Below are 17,516 nucleotides of genomic sequence, written 5' to 3' on the forward strand. Positions count from 1 at the left end.
AGCACGAATCCTGTTCACCCGTTCAGAAGAATTATGGAATCTGAAAAACTTAAGACCCTACCTTCAATATAAAATAAATTAAACAGAAATATATCAAGGATAAAGAAAAATGTAGGCGCGACTGGTTAATTTCTCGGCAGTTTTGAATTTAGCGCCATAATGTTATGGTTTCCAGCCAATTGCTCAATGTGAACGCACCATTATGTATCCTGTGATTTTTAATAAAAAATACATGACTTATTATATTTAAATGTAATTAAATAGTGTAGAAATATAAAGTTTGGTTTTATTATTTCGCCGTGCTTAAATATCCTACGTTCAGATTAAAACACTTAATTTGCCATTCAAGTATTTGAATGATTTTAAAATTAGCTCGAATAGTTCCGCCGTACCACTTGTCAAATAAAAAGTTTAACAACTTATTTTTCTTTGAGGGCCGAAGTTTAAAAAGTGATTAATATGAAATGTTTTCACACATCGTAGGGTTATATCACAAAAATTTGGCTTACTTTTATTAAGTAGGGTATTTTAGCGGTAAGTAAAGCACAATTACATCATCTTTGCTGAATGGTTCCACGCACGTGCTTTGTGCCGGCAAGTTGCTGAGAAAACTGACGAAACTTTTCTTCCAGGGTTTTGGGCTGATGATGGAGGAGAAATCGGTCTATTCGACGAGCCGGTTAGAACTTTGCTCGTACAGGTGTTTGCAGAAACTTGCTAAATCCCTGAAACTGCCGTCCAACGTTAAAGTGAGTATTTTTATTATTTTCAATTAGCGACGCGCCCCGACTTTTCGTACGGATAGTTCAACCAATTTACACAAATCTCGACAAATTATACACCTAAACCTTCCTCAGGAATCACTCTATTCATAGGTGAAAACCTCATAAAAATCTGTTCAGGAGTTTTCGAGTTTATCGCGAACGTACATACAGACTTACAGACAGACGGTGCGAGGAAATTTGTATTATAGTATGTAATGATTAACTGTGTGGGAAAGATGTTTCTTTCCATATATTTTTCTCTCTGAGCAATGAAAATTAACTGTAATAAATCAAAACGTAGTATGTTACCAGTGGCGGATTTGCGGTCTTTGCCGCCCTAGGCCCCAGGCCCTGTAGCCGCCCCTTTCTCAGCACCCACATCATCACCATCGTCATCAGCAGCAGCAGCATTGACTACATTTTGAGTTATTTCTTGTTATCATCAGCGAATTTTTTGTCACAATTTGACGCCCCCAAATATCTTGCCGCCCTAGGCCCGGGCCTACTGGGCCTTAGGGAAAATCCACCACTGTATGTTACTAACAGTTATAATAATATGATTATGGCTATAAATGTAACCAAAGACTTATCAAATGTATTCCTATATTTTATCTAATGACTGTTTTTAATTTATTTCTTAATATTATCCGGCAGCATTTTATTTATTTTATGTTGTACAAAAAAAAATTGGGTTATATCATGTATGTATGATAATTACTATGACTGTTATTACTTAATTGTCTGCAACTTTCAACATATTTCACTATCAATATGGAGGTACATACATCCTACTACCCACCTAAATTGCATAAAATTACATAATTAAAAAATACTTGACATTTGCTTACAATTATTCATAAATCTGCCAAATCTAAGAGACGTTAATCATTGTTGGTTTATCCTTCATTTTGATATTTGTATTTGCTAGGAAGAGACAAAAATCAGCAGCAATGTTATCTATGTTAGCCATAAACTATGCAAATAAATTAAAATCATCCTTTTATTTTTCAATTTACTCTATTCATTGTGAAAAATATTGTTTGTATCTGTTTACAGAAAGTGTATCTTGTGGAAATGATAAATGCCAAGAAGTGTTCCCCGGAATCCGAGGTGCAGCGGATCATCCGCCGAGTAAAGCAGGAGCGGAAGAACCTCACACAAGACAAGAAGAGGAGCAGGCAGACTGTAATCACTGTAATATTGTTTCTTTAATTTTTTAGGCTGGCAACTCATTTGGTTTTTCAAAGTATTGCCTCATTCTTTTAAAAAAAGAAGAGAATTTAATAAGTTGTCAGTCTTCCAGTTATTTGTATAGGCAGTCAAACAGGTTCGTCAGTAGTAAAAGGCGCGAAATTCAAATTTTCTATGGGACTAAAATCCTTTGTGCAAGTCGTTTCTACTGACGGAAATGGCGTGACATATATTCTTATATATTTTACTATGCTTGAAAGTCTTGAAACTGACAGAATGTATAGTTTGATATAACTGATGTAAAAATTATATTATGCCCTTTCATTTACTGCCATACCTTGCCACTTTTAAATCACATTTACAATCGAGTCTATCGCGAACTTATTTTGTATTTTGCCACTTTTGTTACCACAGTAGGTACAAGTATAGTCTTTTAACATTTCTTTTTTATTATAGTAGGTAATTATTAGGCGGTCTACACAGAACGAGTCGCCTCGCGAGGAAATTGCCGCGCGAAGCAGCTCGGTCAGTGGAGAAGTGCCCGAGGCAATGCGGCCAAAGCATATCTACACTTATTTAGTTGTCGTCTTTATTAAATAACTTAAATAAATTTACATAGCTCTTGAATTCCAGATAGACTCATCAAGCAGCGAGTCATTGTCTCCCGCAATAAGTGACACGCCGAAACGCCCACCGTGCATGCTGCGGTGCTCAGAGCTACGCCATCAGATGATGCGATCTCAGAACAGCGTAGTCAGGTAATTATAGCTATAGTCAGGTAAGTCCAGGTAACGGGGAATCTGTGTCTCCCACCCAACCGTCAAAAAAGTCTCAGATTGCGCACTCTTATGAAAGTGGTGAGCTTATAACGCTCTTATTATTGTTTTGGAACATATAATCGCTCTTATATTAGTCTTAGACAAGCGATACGATACAATCGCCCTTCATGCTGCGGTGCTCGGAGCTACGGCATTATCAGACGATGCAGCCACAGAACAGCTTAGTCAGGTAATCCCTACTAAGAGTTAATGGTATACTGTTAACCTACTAAATTTTTACTAACCTAGTAAGCTAGTAACGAAACACCAAACCCTACTAAATTTTTACCTTACCCTGTTTCTTTAACAATTTTCGGTGCTATAGAACTATAGCCTCCTGAGTAGACGTGCGCGCCGCCGCGGCGCGCCGCCGCCATAAGGAGTCAGCGCGCCGCCGCCGCCGCCGGCAGTTTAAAATTCGCGCCGAGACAAAGCCCGCAAGAGTACAAATTTAAAATCAAATGGACATAAAGCGCGTGCGACGTGCCCAGCTTTAGCGTTCCGACTGTTCAGTTTTTTTTAAATTTATTGCTTTATTTATTTTAACCCTTAAATCAATAACGTCCACTATAATGGACATCCCAAGAAAAAAATTCTGCACCAAATATTAAAGCATAGCGTTACTTTCCTCTGGTAGCGTACTTACACTACGAGGAAGCTACTACTACTACTAATGCTACTTGAATGATATGTTATTTTTAAGTATGAGTATATAAGAAAATATTGGGAACCAGTGTGAACATAATCTTTTTGTCAAAGTCCTACAGAACGCAGAACTTGCAAGGAAGCATCCAACTGACTGACATTTTACCTATAGTTCATTTTTTTTATACGGTATTAAGCAGCGTTAAAATAAAATGTGCAATAGGTTATTAAATGGTCCGTTTATTACGTGGCAATATGAATTACATAAAAATGTTTTTTGTTTATGGGTAAAACAAGTGTAAAAAGTGTAATGTCCAGTATTTTGCCCGTTGTAATCGACAACACGGCACTTTTGCTAAGTCCAATATGTTAGACGTTGCCAAGTATGCGCGGAGTAAAATTGTTATAATATAGAGGGATGTTAGGTGTTTCAAAACATTTTAAAAAGTAATGAACCAAATAGATAAAAAAAAATATTTTTATGGATTTTTTCCCTGTGGATGTGGTGTGTGTGTGTGTGTGCGTGTTTGTTTGTTTCCTGTTTGTGTGTGGATTTGTTTTCATCAAGAGACAGACCCGATTTCATTTGAGAAATTTGTTAGGAAAATTTTGATAAAAGTGCATGCATTATTGTAAACACCATTGCTTAGATGTTACTGCTTCCTAGCATAACCCGCTGTTTGATTTAATGTTAAATAAATGACGTCAATGACTGGTAAAATTTTACCACCTACGAGCTATAAAGTTATTCCAAAAATATAAAAATAATAGGTTTTACTTCAATTCGTTACATAAGTTGATATTATCAGTAAGTTTATTTCTAATTAAAAAATGCAATTATTCTATATTTATTTTAAAAAACATGAATTAGACTAAGAAAACCTTATGCACATAAAATAGGTAGTCTATACTCGGCAACGTCCAAAATACTGGACGTCTTTTCATTACGCGGCGTATCTTTTTATTTACACCGATCCTGGCAACGTCCAACATAATGACATACGTTTTTTTTCATGATATTTCTACAATAAACCAAAAAAATGATGTAACACAGTTTTTTTGAGATTTTTCCCGTGTTGATTTAAGAGTTAATCTTGGTTTCTCATTATATGTATATTGAAAAGTTGAAAATCCCACGCCGCCGGCGTTACGCCGCCGCCGTGGATTTTTTCGTGGCGCGCCGCCGCCCGATTTTTTTCGACCGGCGCGCACGTCTACTCCTGAGTCCTAGAGGTCCTTATAAAACCATAATTCCAAAACTTAATTTTAACTTTGATTAAATAAGCCAACGTTCCAAATTCAAAACGAGCACAATTCCGGGACTTAGGAGGTTAAGAATTAGGTACTCAAGTACCAACTGATTCACAATAGCTATACTTACAGCACTTCACACCCAGGGAGCGACCGCGTCCTCCGCAGCTGCAACGTCAAACTCAAGCCCTTCATGAACAAGTTCGCCGAAGTCAACCAACGCCATGTCGACATGCTCGAACAAGCCAAGCCGATGAACGTGCGTGTTATTAAGAAGTGCAAACCCAACATACTCTCGAATAACGAGAGACAGATAGCGCCGGTTACACAGCTAGTAAGTTTATTTAATTTTTGCGTATAGCAAAAAAATCGGACAAGTGCGAGTCGGATGCACGCACTTAGGGTTCTGTACCATGACGCAAAAAACGGCAAAAAAATTACGTTTTGCTGTCTGGGAGCCCACTTAAATATTTATTTTATTCTGTTTTTAGTATTTGTTGTTACAGCGGCAACAGAAATACACATGATCGGTAAAAATTCACGTTTCATGAGATACAGCCTGGTGACAGACAGACAGTGGAGTCTTAGTAATAGGGTCCTGTTTTTACCCTTTGGGTACGGAACGCTAAAAAGGGATGTCTAGTGACTAGGAGTTGGTTTTGCACAGGGCATTTCAGGAGTGAAGTCAACCAATGACATAGACGTGGTCGACAAAGCCACGCAGATGAACTTACACGTCATAAAGACGTACAAACCCAACTTTCTGTCGAATAAGGAGAGACAGATAGTGCCAGTTACACCTATAGTAAGTTTTCTTCCTTTTTTATCATGGGACTAAGGGGATTTTAAGTACCTATACGTGTACGTAGTAGTAGTACGGTAGATATAGATACGGCTGACAAAGCCACGCAAATGAACAATGAACATTCCGGTCATTAAGAAATACAAGCCCCCTTTCCTACTTTCTTCAAATAAGGAGACGCAGAATGGTATTTATATTATTTTTTTAAATTTTTGCGTATAGCATAGGATATCTAGGACTAGGATCAATTTCATAAGTTTATTGTTCTCCAGGGCTCGAGACATATCCTCGTAAAGCGTCAGAGGCTGCTGAGCGGCATCTACCCCATCGCCAAGGAGCTAGTGCCCGTGGGGGGAGTGGGAGTCCGCAACAGCGAGGGCAAGATGTCCGCGCTCGCCGCCTTCATACACAAGCCGCAGGATGATAGCTACACCAGGTAACTATAGCGTAACTGGGGAGAGTGGGCGATGGTGGGGACGAGGGCAAGATGTCCACGCCAACCACCTTCATAGACAAGTCGCCGCATGATAGCTGTGTCAGGTAACTACAGTATAACTGGGGAGAGTGGACGTTGGTGGAGGCGAGGGCAAGATGTCCACGTCTACCACCTTCATAGACAAGCCGCCGCATGATAGCTATACCAGGTAACTACAGCGTAACTGGGAAAAGTGGGCGTCGGAGGCACTGGGAGCAAGATGGTCTTCATACATACATAAGCTATTTTCTTGGAACACTACTACCGAGAGTACCGAGTAACCTCACGTCGGATAGATTTTAGTTTACATATGTTATATTATAACCAGAAATTAGGAGAATATTCATAGCGTTCTACAAAAGGAGATACAACAAGGGAGAATGGAGATAAAATTTGGTTTGTCAATTACCTATATTCTAACAAGGAGCAAGGTTAACTTACGTATTAGCCGTTTTCGGCCCCACCATACATAATAGCCGGAATATCTTAAAATTAAAATTCGATGCTCAACAATGAGGTAAACAATTGAATAAGTTTTCCAATAACTTTAACGGCTGCTGTATGACCCCATCAGACCCCATACATAGCAATAAGGTTCATGTCTCCTGTAGACATGTCCATAACCTAAATTTGCCTTGCCCGTATAAAGGACACGCCTAATCTATAAACTACCGTCCACAGGAGTGACAAATCTTAATTTTATGTTAAAGGATAAATGGGAAAGTTTTGGGGATCGTTTTTAGTGTTCCGTACAAAACTTTGTTCACGGAACACTTATGGGATCACTTCGGTCTTGTTTGTATTGTTCTAGCACGCGAAGTAACAACAGCTTGAAACGCAACATTGAACTGACGCTACAGGATATCATCAACGGGAATGTAGAACAAGCTACCAGCCTCAACTACACTAACAACAGCTTGGCACGCAACATCGAGCTGACGCTTCAGGACGTCATCAACGGGAACATCGAACAAGCTACCAGCCTCAACTACCCTAACACCAGCGGTAACTTATCTTGTCTTATACGTAGTAACAACAGCTTGAAGCGCAACATCGAGCTGACGCTACAGGACGTCATCAACGGGAACATAGAACAAGCTACCAGCCTCAACTACCCTAACACCAGCGGTAACTTATCTTGTCTTAAACGTAGTAACAACAGCTTGACATGCAGCATCGAACTGACGCTTCAGGACGTCATCAACGGGAACATAGAACAAGCTACCAGCCTCAACTACCCTAACACCAGCGGTAACTTATCTTGTCTTAAACATAGTAACAACAGCTGGAATATAGAATAAGGCTACCAGCCTCAACTACCCTAACACCTGTGGTGCCTTCCATTTTGAGGTGCTTTTTCAAACAGCTATGTGGAGACTGAAGGAACGCCTTAGGGGCGCTTAACGCCTAGATGGCATATAAAAAAACCGGGCAAGTGCGAGTCGGACTCGCGCACGAAGCGTTCCGTACCATAATGCAAAAAAAAAAAAAAAGCAAAAAAGAAAACGGTCACCCATCCAAGTACTGACCCCTCCCGACGTTGCTTAACTTTGGTCAAAAATCACGTTTGTCGTATGGGAGCCCCATTTAAATCTTTATTTTATTCTGTTTTTAGTATTTGTTGTTATAGCGGCAACAGAAATACATCATCTGTGAAAATTTCAACTGTCTAGCTATCACGGTTCGTGGGATACAGCCTGGTGACAGACGGACGGACGGACAGACGGACGGACGGACGGACGGACGGACGGACCGACGGACGGACGGACGGACGGACAGCGAAGTCTTAGTAATAGGGTCCCGTTTTACCCTTTGGGTACGGAACCCTAAAAAAATGGTGTGGGCCGCATGTACTTGTAGCGACGCGACGAAATCGCGGAGTGAGCCACGCCTGCCCCTAGTTACTTCTAATTATTTGCTACATTTATTTGTAGGAGTGGAAGATATGCCAGACTTCACAGAAGTGACACCAGAGAGTACAACCTCCGTGTACTACCACAAGAAGATCCGCGCAGAGCAAGTCAGAGAGCGCCGGAGCACTTTAAACACCAGGTCAGTCATTCTATGTACGTAGTGAGCTGCGAAATGTCATGAAGAAATTATTAATGAATTCATTGATAAAGTCGCCATGTACTTTTGCGGCTGATGGTACTTTCCTGATTCTCCAATTTCTCCATACCGTAAGGCCCCACTAACTTAAACTACGTTTACACTTTACCGCTACGGACAGGGCCACTGCCTACAAGGCACTCGTAGGCACTACTAGAGCTGGGACTAGGAATATAATAATGCTGTGCCCTAACAGGGTTTGTGGTAAACCTACTGATTTTTAGTTATAAGACCTATTGTAAACCCACAAAAGCAATAAATAAATGAATTATGAATTATATATTTCTGCTGTGTAAACTCCTGCTTATGCTACTTCCGCGAGAGTTTGCAGTCAAAAGTGCAGTAACAACAAGAGAGATTGTGGCATGAGTTCCAAGTCATATTGGAAATGTATCAGTAACGATGCGCTACCCAATACATAGTAAATTAATTTTTGTATTAAGCAGAAACGTTTGCAAACGATCACTAGCCCATCGCTCTGCCAGCTGAGCTACCGAGACTTCACTAGAGGCGGCGAAATTCTCCACTTTTAATTTATTGTTTTGATTCTACTATATTCCCTTATCTTTCACAGATGTGAGCTGCCGCGCATTAACGAGGCATTTGGCCAGTTCCGAGGCAACCACATCCGGCATGACGTCACGCAGCCGCTGTACGTGCAGGTCAGCGAGGAGTCCGAGAGGAGTAAGTGCTTCTTGTTAAGCTTATGTATGTTAGTATCCTCGCGAGGCATCCGGCATGCGGATGCGGTTGCCTTGGACCTGGCCGAATGCCTCGTGCATCTTGATGAAATTTTCTGACTTATGAGATGTTTCTAAACACACAAATCAAAAAATAAAATAAATAAAATTGGCCTGGTTCGTCCAATCTGACCAATTGCGTTCTTTTGCACTCTTCAGATCACCATGTTTTCCAAAATGTTATGAAATATAAATATTATCTTGTTAGTATAATTATTTTATTATTTTCTCAGTACTGAACTACCCCCAATTCGCCAAACGCAACACAAGTCTCCTGGAAACAATGTACAACTTCAAGAGCCACTTCTTAACAAACCAGCCACTTCTACAGTTGGCGACCACCACCAACACCAAATGCGTTTATTCCACTCCCACAGTGGCCACCGCGTAAGTATATCTAATATGGTCATTTATTTACATTATAACTAGTATTAAAAACGGGGTAAATATCATGTATAGATGGTCAAGCAAATCTTGTCAGTAGAAAAAGGCGGCAAATTTATAAAATGTAGGGTTATCGTCCCATAGAAAATTTGTATTTCGCGCCTTTTTCTACTTTATATTTGTTTTTGTGAGTTCCCGATATTTAGGCACAGTTGCACATCATCTTCGCGGAGTAACCGACATGCTACCACTTTGCTTAACCAGGGAGGAGTAAATTAATACCCCCTTATTCAAGCTTTACGGGTCTGATTTAGTTAAATTATGTTTTATCCCTTTCTTACAAATACATAAGTCAAAATGGCAGATAAAGACAAACTATTCATAGCTAATTCAGGCCAGTAACGCATTTATGAATAACGTCAATAGGGTCCACACGAAAATACGCACGCGCGGCCACAACGCCTCGTGCGAGGCATATCTGCGTAAACAGAGCTGCTTTGCGCGGCAATTGCTTCGCGAGGCTAATTATATTCTTTGTGAAACGTATGTAACGTTACTGAACTGAATTACGCTCGTATTAATTTGCTTCTCCCTCTATCTAGTTTAGTTTCATCCTATATGTTGTTATTTAATATTTTGTGTTACTATAGTTCGTTTTTTTTAGCATTAGAAAGAACTCCACAGAAGCAAGCGTGCAGTTTTTATCAGGCTCTTTAATTGTTAATCATTATTGAATTATCTAATGTAGCATGGTCAATACATATAATTTACTTCAAATTATTACCGCTAAAAGTGCCGGATTTGGAACAGCAAGCTTACTTCTGCGAAGTTCTTTCTAATGCTAAAAAAAACGGACTATAATAGATTTGCACTAAATAAATGTACCTACCAATTAATGTGAAGGTACATTTTTAAACTGCAAGGGTTCTTTTCTTGCTTACTAATTATAATTGCACTTAATGGTCACCACATGCTGAACTTCTAACATTTTGAACGCCTTCAACACTAATAAAATTAAGCAGACGTTTCCAGTACGTAGTAGTACCACAGCTAACTTGGCAGCGATTTTGACAACACAGACTGTGCAAGTGCCATTTTAAACGTCAAACTTCTATGGAGTTATAACAAAATCGCTGCAGAGTTAGCTTAGCCTGACTCCTTAATTTGACCCGGATTCAATACATATAAGTCAGCAGTACTAGTAGCTTACAACAACTACCCTTGAAACTGGCATGACGCCTTTTGCTTGTCTGGCGTTCAAAAGGTTACGCAATTTTTCACCCTATTCCCTTTGTGCTATGGGTTGTGTTCGCTTGTCTTCTTGCATGTCGGCTTGCAGGGCGCCTCAAAGGCCTGCGACGACATACACGGAACCATATATGGCATGTAAGTAACGCTTATCTTGCACTGAAGGCCTACCGCGAAAAACAAAAATCGACGTCGAAACTAACAGTGCAGTAAAGCTTAGTGGATATAACCAACGGAGTGGTCATTAACAGGCGTTCCCCTCTGTCGAAAAAAGGCGGCCAATGGTCAACCACATGTCAAACACATGTATGGACTGACGTTTATCTGACATGGCTATGTTGACGTTACGTATACATTTGATGTGCCCCTCCCCCGCAAAAAACGGCAGACTAAAATAGTCTAGTAGTACCGAAAATTATAGACATGGCGTCTCCGTTGGTTATATCCTCTAAGCAGTAAAGTGTCATTCTATGGAACTGTCAAACTGTAAAGTGTCATTCTATTTTTAATATGGCGGTTTGTTTACATAGTTAGCAAATTCCATAGAATGACACTTTAGCGGGCACGATGACCGCGCGCCGCGTACTGCCGCTCGCTGCGCAGCGCGAGGCGCGTGATGAGATAAAGATAACCGTTTGGGGTTAGTCTTGCGCTGTCATTGCAGGCGGGCTTATTAGCTTAGTATTACTATGTCTCACAGTTTAAATTCTAAATGTCGATTTTAGTTTTTCGCGGTAGGCCCTCTGTTTTGTTATACACTAGTATTTTTATTAGCTGAAGTAAGTAAAACTCCGTTGGCGATGTTTCCTCGATGGATCACAGTCTGAGATTCTTCAAAAAGGAACTGCTTAGCTTAGACAATGCGTATATTAACACCATTGGAGTCTCATAGGCCTTGAGACTTAAGCTTCTTTACAATGTTAAAACATAGAAACCGAGTTCTGACTATCTCCGTCTCTTTCACTGTTATAATAATCGAGTGATAGAGCGATACTTATTTATAAAGTTCCCATTTAAACTGATTTTATTTTTTATTGCGTCAGTCAACTTCAGCTGTATAAAAATACGACTGCACTATGCGCTTTTACTAACCCGTTGACCGCTAAAGACGGCCAGAGATGCGCACGGTGACACTTCAATATTAATCTAAATGCTTGCCAATAAGGTTTACGATTGCGTGCTATATGTACTCGTAATACGCATGGCGCTCAAAGGGTTAAGTGCTAAACCGCGTTTTACGTAGGAAAGGTACCTGAGTACCTTGAATTTTTAGTTCTTACTGCCCTCTTTTTACTGTCACTATTTTCTTAAAAAGGTAGAAGCGCCACAGAAAATAAAATAACTTAGATAACGTAAGAGTAGGTATCTGTGATGCCTGTTTATTAACCGACTTCCAAATATAAAAGGAGGAGGTTATCAATTCGGTTGTATGTTTTTTTTTTATTCTTAATCTTAACACATTAATTGCCACTCAGGCAAACAAGACGTCCGCTCCAGGCCACAACAATTTCGCCATGTAAAGCAGTAGTACCACGATCCCGACTATCGGGTCGTCCGGCCTGGGAACGAAATCATAAAATACCCGATTCTCGGGTTTTCAGCACTGAATGTGTTCAATATTTTACTTCACTATCTTAGGATAAAGTCAACTGATGAATCACTGCTTTGGCCTATACTATACTAACCATTCCATTCCTAAACCAATCATTCATATTTAAATCTTGTTTCGTTTGAAATTATTGTTTTATTCATAAACATTTTTTTGTGTTCTCTTTTTCACTTAGCACTAAATTTCTAAGGATTTTTCTCCAGTTCTTTGTTCACATTGTTCTTTGTTCGATGTTTTCCTTAAATAATAAACTAACTTGGTTTTTATAGACGTACGATATTTATTAGATACGATATGAGGCATCCCTTACGGAAGGGTCCTTATGCTTATAAGGTCCTTTTTATCTTAAATTCCAACAGAAATTCTGATGAAATGGTACTTATTGCACATGAAACATAAGGCCCTTTTTCTGATCGAAAGCCACGCACGCATATATCCACGATTTATATTCTTGTTATGCCGGGCCACACCAGTCGGAAACGGCGGGAAACGCCGTTATCGCAATAATAGACGTTTTTCATACGACCACACTGGGCCCGATCTGGGCCATCACGATAATCAACGGCGTCTCCGCCGTTACCCGTTTGTGTGGCCCCGGCATGACAAAAAACCGGGCAAGTGCGAGTCGGACTCGCGCACGAAGGGTTCCGTACCTATTAAGTAATTAATGTAATTAGTGCAAAAAAAAAACGGATAAAAATGCAAAGAAAACGGTCACCCAGCCAAGTACTGACCACGCCCGACGTTGCTTAACTTTGGTCAAAAATCACGTTTGTTGTATGGGAGCCCCATTTAAATCTTTATTTTATTCTGTTTTTATTTTATTTTGTTGTTATAGCGGCAACAGAAATACATCATCTGTGAAAATTTCAACTGTCTAGCTGTCACGGTTCGTGAGATACAGCCGGGTGACAGACGGACGGACGGACGGACAGCGAAGTCTTAGTAATAGGGTCCCGTTTTACCCTTTGGGTACGGAACCCTAAAAATATTAAACCTGAATGGTGAAAGAAGTTTATTGTAATATAGCTAACATTTATGTAGCGTACGAACGGGACCAATACTACGGCAGCATGGATAACTCGCGAATGAACGACTGTCTGAGGTTCGTCGAGCAAGATTACGACTTCCGGTGCTACGAAGGTTAGTACTTTACTTATAATTTTTTTTTAGTGCATACAAACTTAATACCTACAAACAAAAATAATACTAGCCCCGATGCAAATGATTTCGTCTAGTTCCGCGCAACAATTTTGTTTAACTATTTTAATAAATTTTACACATGAACATATAATGACCCAGTAATGGGAACCATAATAGCAATGTTTAATGTAGTTTATTTTGATCGTATAATAAAATTGCATGAGACTCTTATTGCTGAAAAAAAGGACTTTTCAAAAACGTTGTCCAAATCATATTGTCCTCTCCTACAGCACTGCTGCATGCATGGGCTCGAAACAAAATTGTCAGTACATTGGCAGAGCCCTATTGCTTTCCCTGGTAATAGCCCTTCTCACAGATGTTGTAATCCTACCCGTCAAATATCTACGTAACGTTTTTTTCAGTACAAACGGTATTTCTTGTATTTGGATTTAGTTATTGCAGAGTATTACCATATAAAATTAAATTACATTAGTATAAGCATTAAATATTAGCAATTTTTAAACAAAAACATTATTTTTGAACAAACGCGAGAACCTCAAAAAATGGGGTCACCTGACGAAAACATATGCATCGGGGCTCGTACTTAAAACATAATTAAATAACTAACCTACAAAACTTAAAAACTAAATCTAAAAATAAATAAAACTAATCTAAAAATAAATAATTACAAACTATCCTGCGGAATGGTGCCGTAGATGCTGGCAGCATTTCCCCGCTGTATCGCAATACTTATTCTTTGTGCGAGGAAGCTGCCAGCTCTACGATCACCAGTGGCGTCTGCTATCCACTTATAATTACATATTTGTTCTTTTAACACATGCACTGCCAACACACGTTTGTGTGTTCATTTTATACTGGAAACAGGGCGCCCGGCATCGAAAGTGTTAAATAATATTAAACGTCCATCCGGCCGGCCCAGACTGGAGTTAAAGGGATTATACTGCCTGCCCTCCTCCGCCTCAACTGGCGTGAAGTGGTGCAGAATATGGAACCGGCATTCTCTTGTGTCAGAGACCAAGAACCTTTTTAACCGGCTTCAATAAAATAGGTTCTATTGGGTCACTACCTATAAGGCAGTGAAGTGAGTGAAGTACCTAAGTAAGGTATTTTTTAAAACAATGTAAATAAACAAATCCACAGGGATCTCGTCCAGTAAATAACGCACATTATTTTTATCACAGGTATAAAAATAATGTGCGTTTCCCTCGTATATGCATTTTTTTAACTGCTTATGGCGCCCTCTACCCTACCTCTACCTTTTTATGTTTATGTTGCATTTTTCAACAACAACAATGTTTTACAGACCCGAACAGATCGAGTTCGTCCATTGGAACAGTGCAGTCTCAGGATCTAGGCGCCAACGTCACCATTTCTGACATGGTCGAGGATGCCTTGGAGCTCATCAGCCAGGATGGAGTGAGTACCTAGTTACCTCAAGAAATACTACGAAAATACAAATGTATTTTACTTTCGTCATATTTGAAATAAAAGAACGTATTAAACTCGATTAAAAGCATCTATTTCTGACAAGTAGGTACTATTGGTAAACAATTCGTTAGAAATCCCTTGGTTAACAATCTACTCTTGGGTCGACATTAAAGGCGTGTGTTCAGATATTTGTGAGCGCCCTGGCCGCTCCGATATATATATCAAATGGCGACTGTGCGGTCCACGCACGAACCTTTTTTTTGTATCAGGGAATTTCCTCGCGATGTTTTCCTGAATTCAATAAAAAGCAACTCGTCATATCAATACTACATTACGTACTTATAAGTTGGACTACTGAGCGAACCAACTTAACGTTATAAACATTATTTTTACATTTACATAATAGCGTTAATTTTGTCTAGGATTACATGGAGCGTATGGGCATGGACGTCAGAATGCAGTGCGTCCTGTGCAACTGGGCTGGACCCAAAATAATACTTGAATACCACATTAGAAAGGTAAACATTAATATGTTATTATTTTTCTTTCTCCTTCCTTGTGGTTCTTTATTGTCTCTAACGTGATTTAATTTTGTATACATTCCCTGACCCGAAAGCACAGAATGGATCGACCACCACCGCCACCATTATCATTTATTTTAGACAGTGAGAATTCTGGCACGAATGGAATGAACGAAACTTTATTTGTATGAGTGACACCGACACCTGCATCAGTCAGAGCCATCATTTTATTGGTTAATGATTCACACATATATCTTCATTCGGTCATTCATTTCATTCATGCCAGCTCTTGTGAATCGATATGTAGCCGATGACACGTTTTCTTTTCCGTTCGCTAGACTGTGTGTTTAACGACTACCCGAACGTTTGAGTAACATTATACGACTGCCGGAAAGACGGTGTATTCCCATTTGTCCTCGGCTCATACACACACACACCCCTTACACCGGAAAGAGGCTATAATCATCAGGCGTGGCTCACTCCGCGATTTCGTCGCGCCGCTACAAGTGCATGCGGCCCACACCAATTTTGGTGTCTAGCAGTAGTACCTAGTTGCCGCGCATCGCTACGGAACGAACGCCTGCTTACGCTTGCGCCACCTTGCGGTCATTTCTGTCGTAATAGGGGTGTACTATTATTTAATTATGTATCTTTTAAAGGAGCATTCCAACGACATCGACAAGCAAGAGAAGCGAGAATGGAACATCACATACTCGCTGGGCAGCGTGCACCAGCAGCTGTGGAAGTCCCGGGTTATAGAGCACGAGTCCGCGCTCTACGTGCTCAGCGTCAAGTACGAGCCGCCGGGGTGCTTCCTCGCCACGCTGGCGGTGAGTTGACTGTATAGGAACATGGGGACTCGTGGTACATGCAAGAGAAGCGAGAGTGGAACATCACATACTCGCTGGGCAGCGTGCACCAGCAGCTGTGGAAGTCCCGGGTTATAGAGCACGAGTCCGCGCTCTACGTGCTCAGCGTCAAGTACGAGCCGCCGGGGTGCTTCCTCGCCACGTTGGCGGTGAGTTGACTGTATAGGAACATGGGGACTCGTGGTACATGCAAGAGAAGCGAGAGTGGAACGTCACGTACTCGCTGGGCAGCGTGCACCAGCAGCTGTGGAAGTCCCGGGTTATAGAGCACGAGTCCGCGCTCTACGTGCTCAGCGTCAAGTACGAGCCGCCGGGGTGCTTCCTCGCCACGCTGGCGGTGAGTTGACTGTATAGGAACATGGGGACTCGTGGTACAAGCAAGAGAAGCGAGAGTGGAACATCACATACTCGCTGGGCAGCGTGCACCAGCAGCTGTGGAAGTCCCGGGTTATAGAGCACGAGTCCGCGCTCTACGTGCTCAGCGTCAAGTAGGACTAAGTACATGTAATATAAAATATTTGTTGAAATTCGAACTTGAATACCTGTCAATAGAGTTGAATATCATATCCGCCATATATCTCATCTACTCAAAAGTTAACTGCAAGAGATCCCTCAAATGGATAAGTTCGCCTTTGTACTTCTTACTAATTTTAAGTTATTATTAATATGTATTTTTGTACAATAAAGAGTTTATGACTACTAGTATATGGATGGCTCCGTATTTGTATTTTTCCAGACCCTCACAACAGACCCAGAGCTAACCACCGGTAGCATAACCGTCTTCAACAAGGTAACCGGCGAGCCCCACACCTGGATCGGCGAAATCCAAGAGCTGCCCCCCAGCCTGCCTTACGACAACCAGCCAGGCCTACAGCTAGATCTAGCCAGCCTAGACTTGATACCTAACAGTGCTAACTTAAAGTTAATGAACGGGGAATTGGTATTGCAATCTCCGAGCAAGGTGGTGTTTGGGCAGATAGAGTTGAATGATATACATATAATTCTTTTTGTTAAGATATCTTAACATACATGTTAAACGATATGTGGTTCTTTATCGGTATAATTTGAACCTAGTGTTGTCGATGATATAGTCGGTTTTCTTTTGTGTTTAAAGTATATTAAAGAGACGTTTGATTTATTTGATTTTGTTGGGTAATATTATTCAACCAGGCTTACAACTAGATTTAGCAAGCCTAGACTTGTATACCTAGCGGTGCCAACTTGAAGTTAATGAACGGGGAATTGGTATTGCAATCTCCGAGCAAGGTGGTGTTTGGGCAGATAGAGTTCAATGATATACATATCAGTCTTTTTGTTAAGATATCTTAGTCCATAAACTGGTTTCGCTGTGAAATAAGGTAATTTTTCATTAGAATTTGAACCTATTTGTGAGAATATTTACGATAATTATGGTTCTTTATCGGTAGAATTTGAGCCTAGTGTTGTCGATGATATGAGAATTTTTAGTTTTGTTTTTAAATTGTATAAAGATTTATTT

At 40.3% G+C, this 17,516-nt stretch overlaps 1 protein-coding gene across 1 annotated transcript; it reads left to right on the forward strand.

The window, feature by feature from the left end:
• The first annotated feature begins 398 nt into the window (after positions 1-398).
• Positions 399-17,056, forward strand: LOC134678884 (uncharacterized). Its single transcript, XM_063537630.1, has 16 exons — positions 399-749; positions 1,821-1,958; positions 2,589-2,713; positions 4,802-5,003; positions 5,744-5,907; positions 6,758-6,842; positions 6,930-7,074; positions 7,881-7,998; positions 8,630-8,739; positions 9,029-9,182; positions 10,519-10,565; positions 13,066-13,179; positions 14,504-14,616; positions 15,051-15,146; positions 15,809-15,979; positions 16,755-17,056. The coding sequence occupies exons 1-16, from the start codon at positions 645-647 to the stop codon at positions 17,040-17,042; spliced, it is 2,175 nt and encodes a 724-aa protein (XP_063393700.1). The 5' UTR covers positions 399-644; the 3' UTR covers positions 17,043-17,056.
• Positions 17,057-17,516: the final 460 nt, after the last annotated feature.

This window comes from Cydia fagiglandana, chromosome 2 (assembly GCF_963556715.1).
Source record: "Cydia fagiglandana chromosome 2, ilCydFagi1.1, whole genome shotgun sequence".
Classification (NCBI taxonomy): domain Eukaryota; kingdom Metazoa; phylum Arthropoda; class Insecta; order Lepidoptera; family Tortricidae; genus Cydia; species Cydia fagiglandana.

Coding starts and splice junctions, on each gene's coding strand:
- LOC134678884 (XM_063537630.1), top strand. CDS start 645: ATGATGGAGGAGAAATCGGTCTATTCGACGAGCCGGTTAGAACTTTGC. Junction 9,183..10,518: donor ACTCCCACAGTGGCCACCGC/GTAAGTATATCT, acceptor GTCGGCTTGCAG/GGCGCCTCAAAGGCCTGCGA. Junction 10,566..13,065: donor CACGGAACCATATATGGCAT/GTAAGTAACGCT, acceptor ATTGTAATATAG/CTAACATTTATGTAGCGTAC.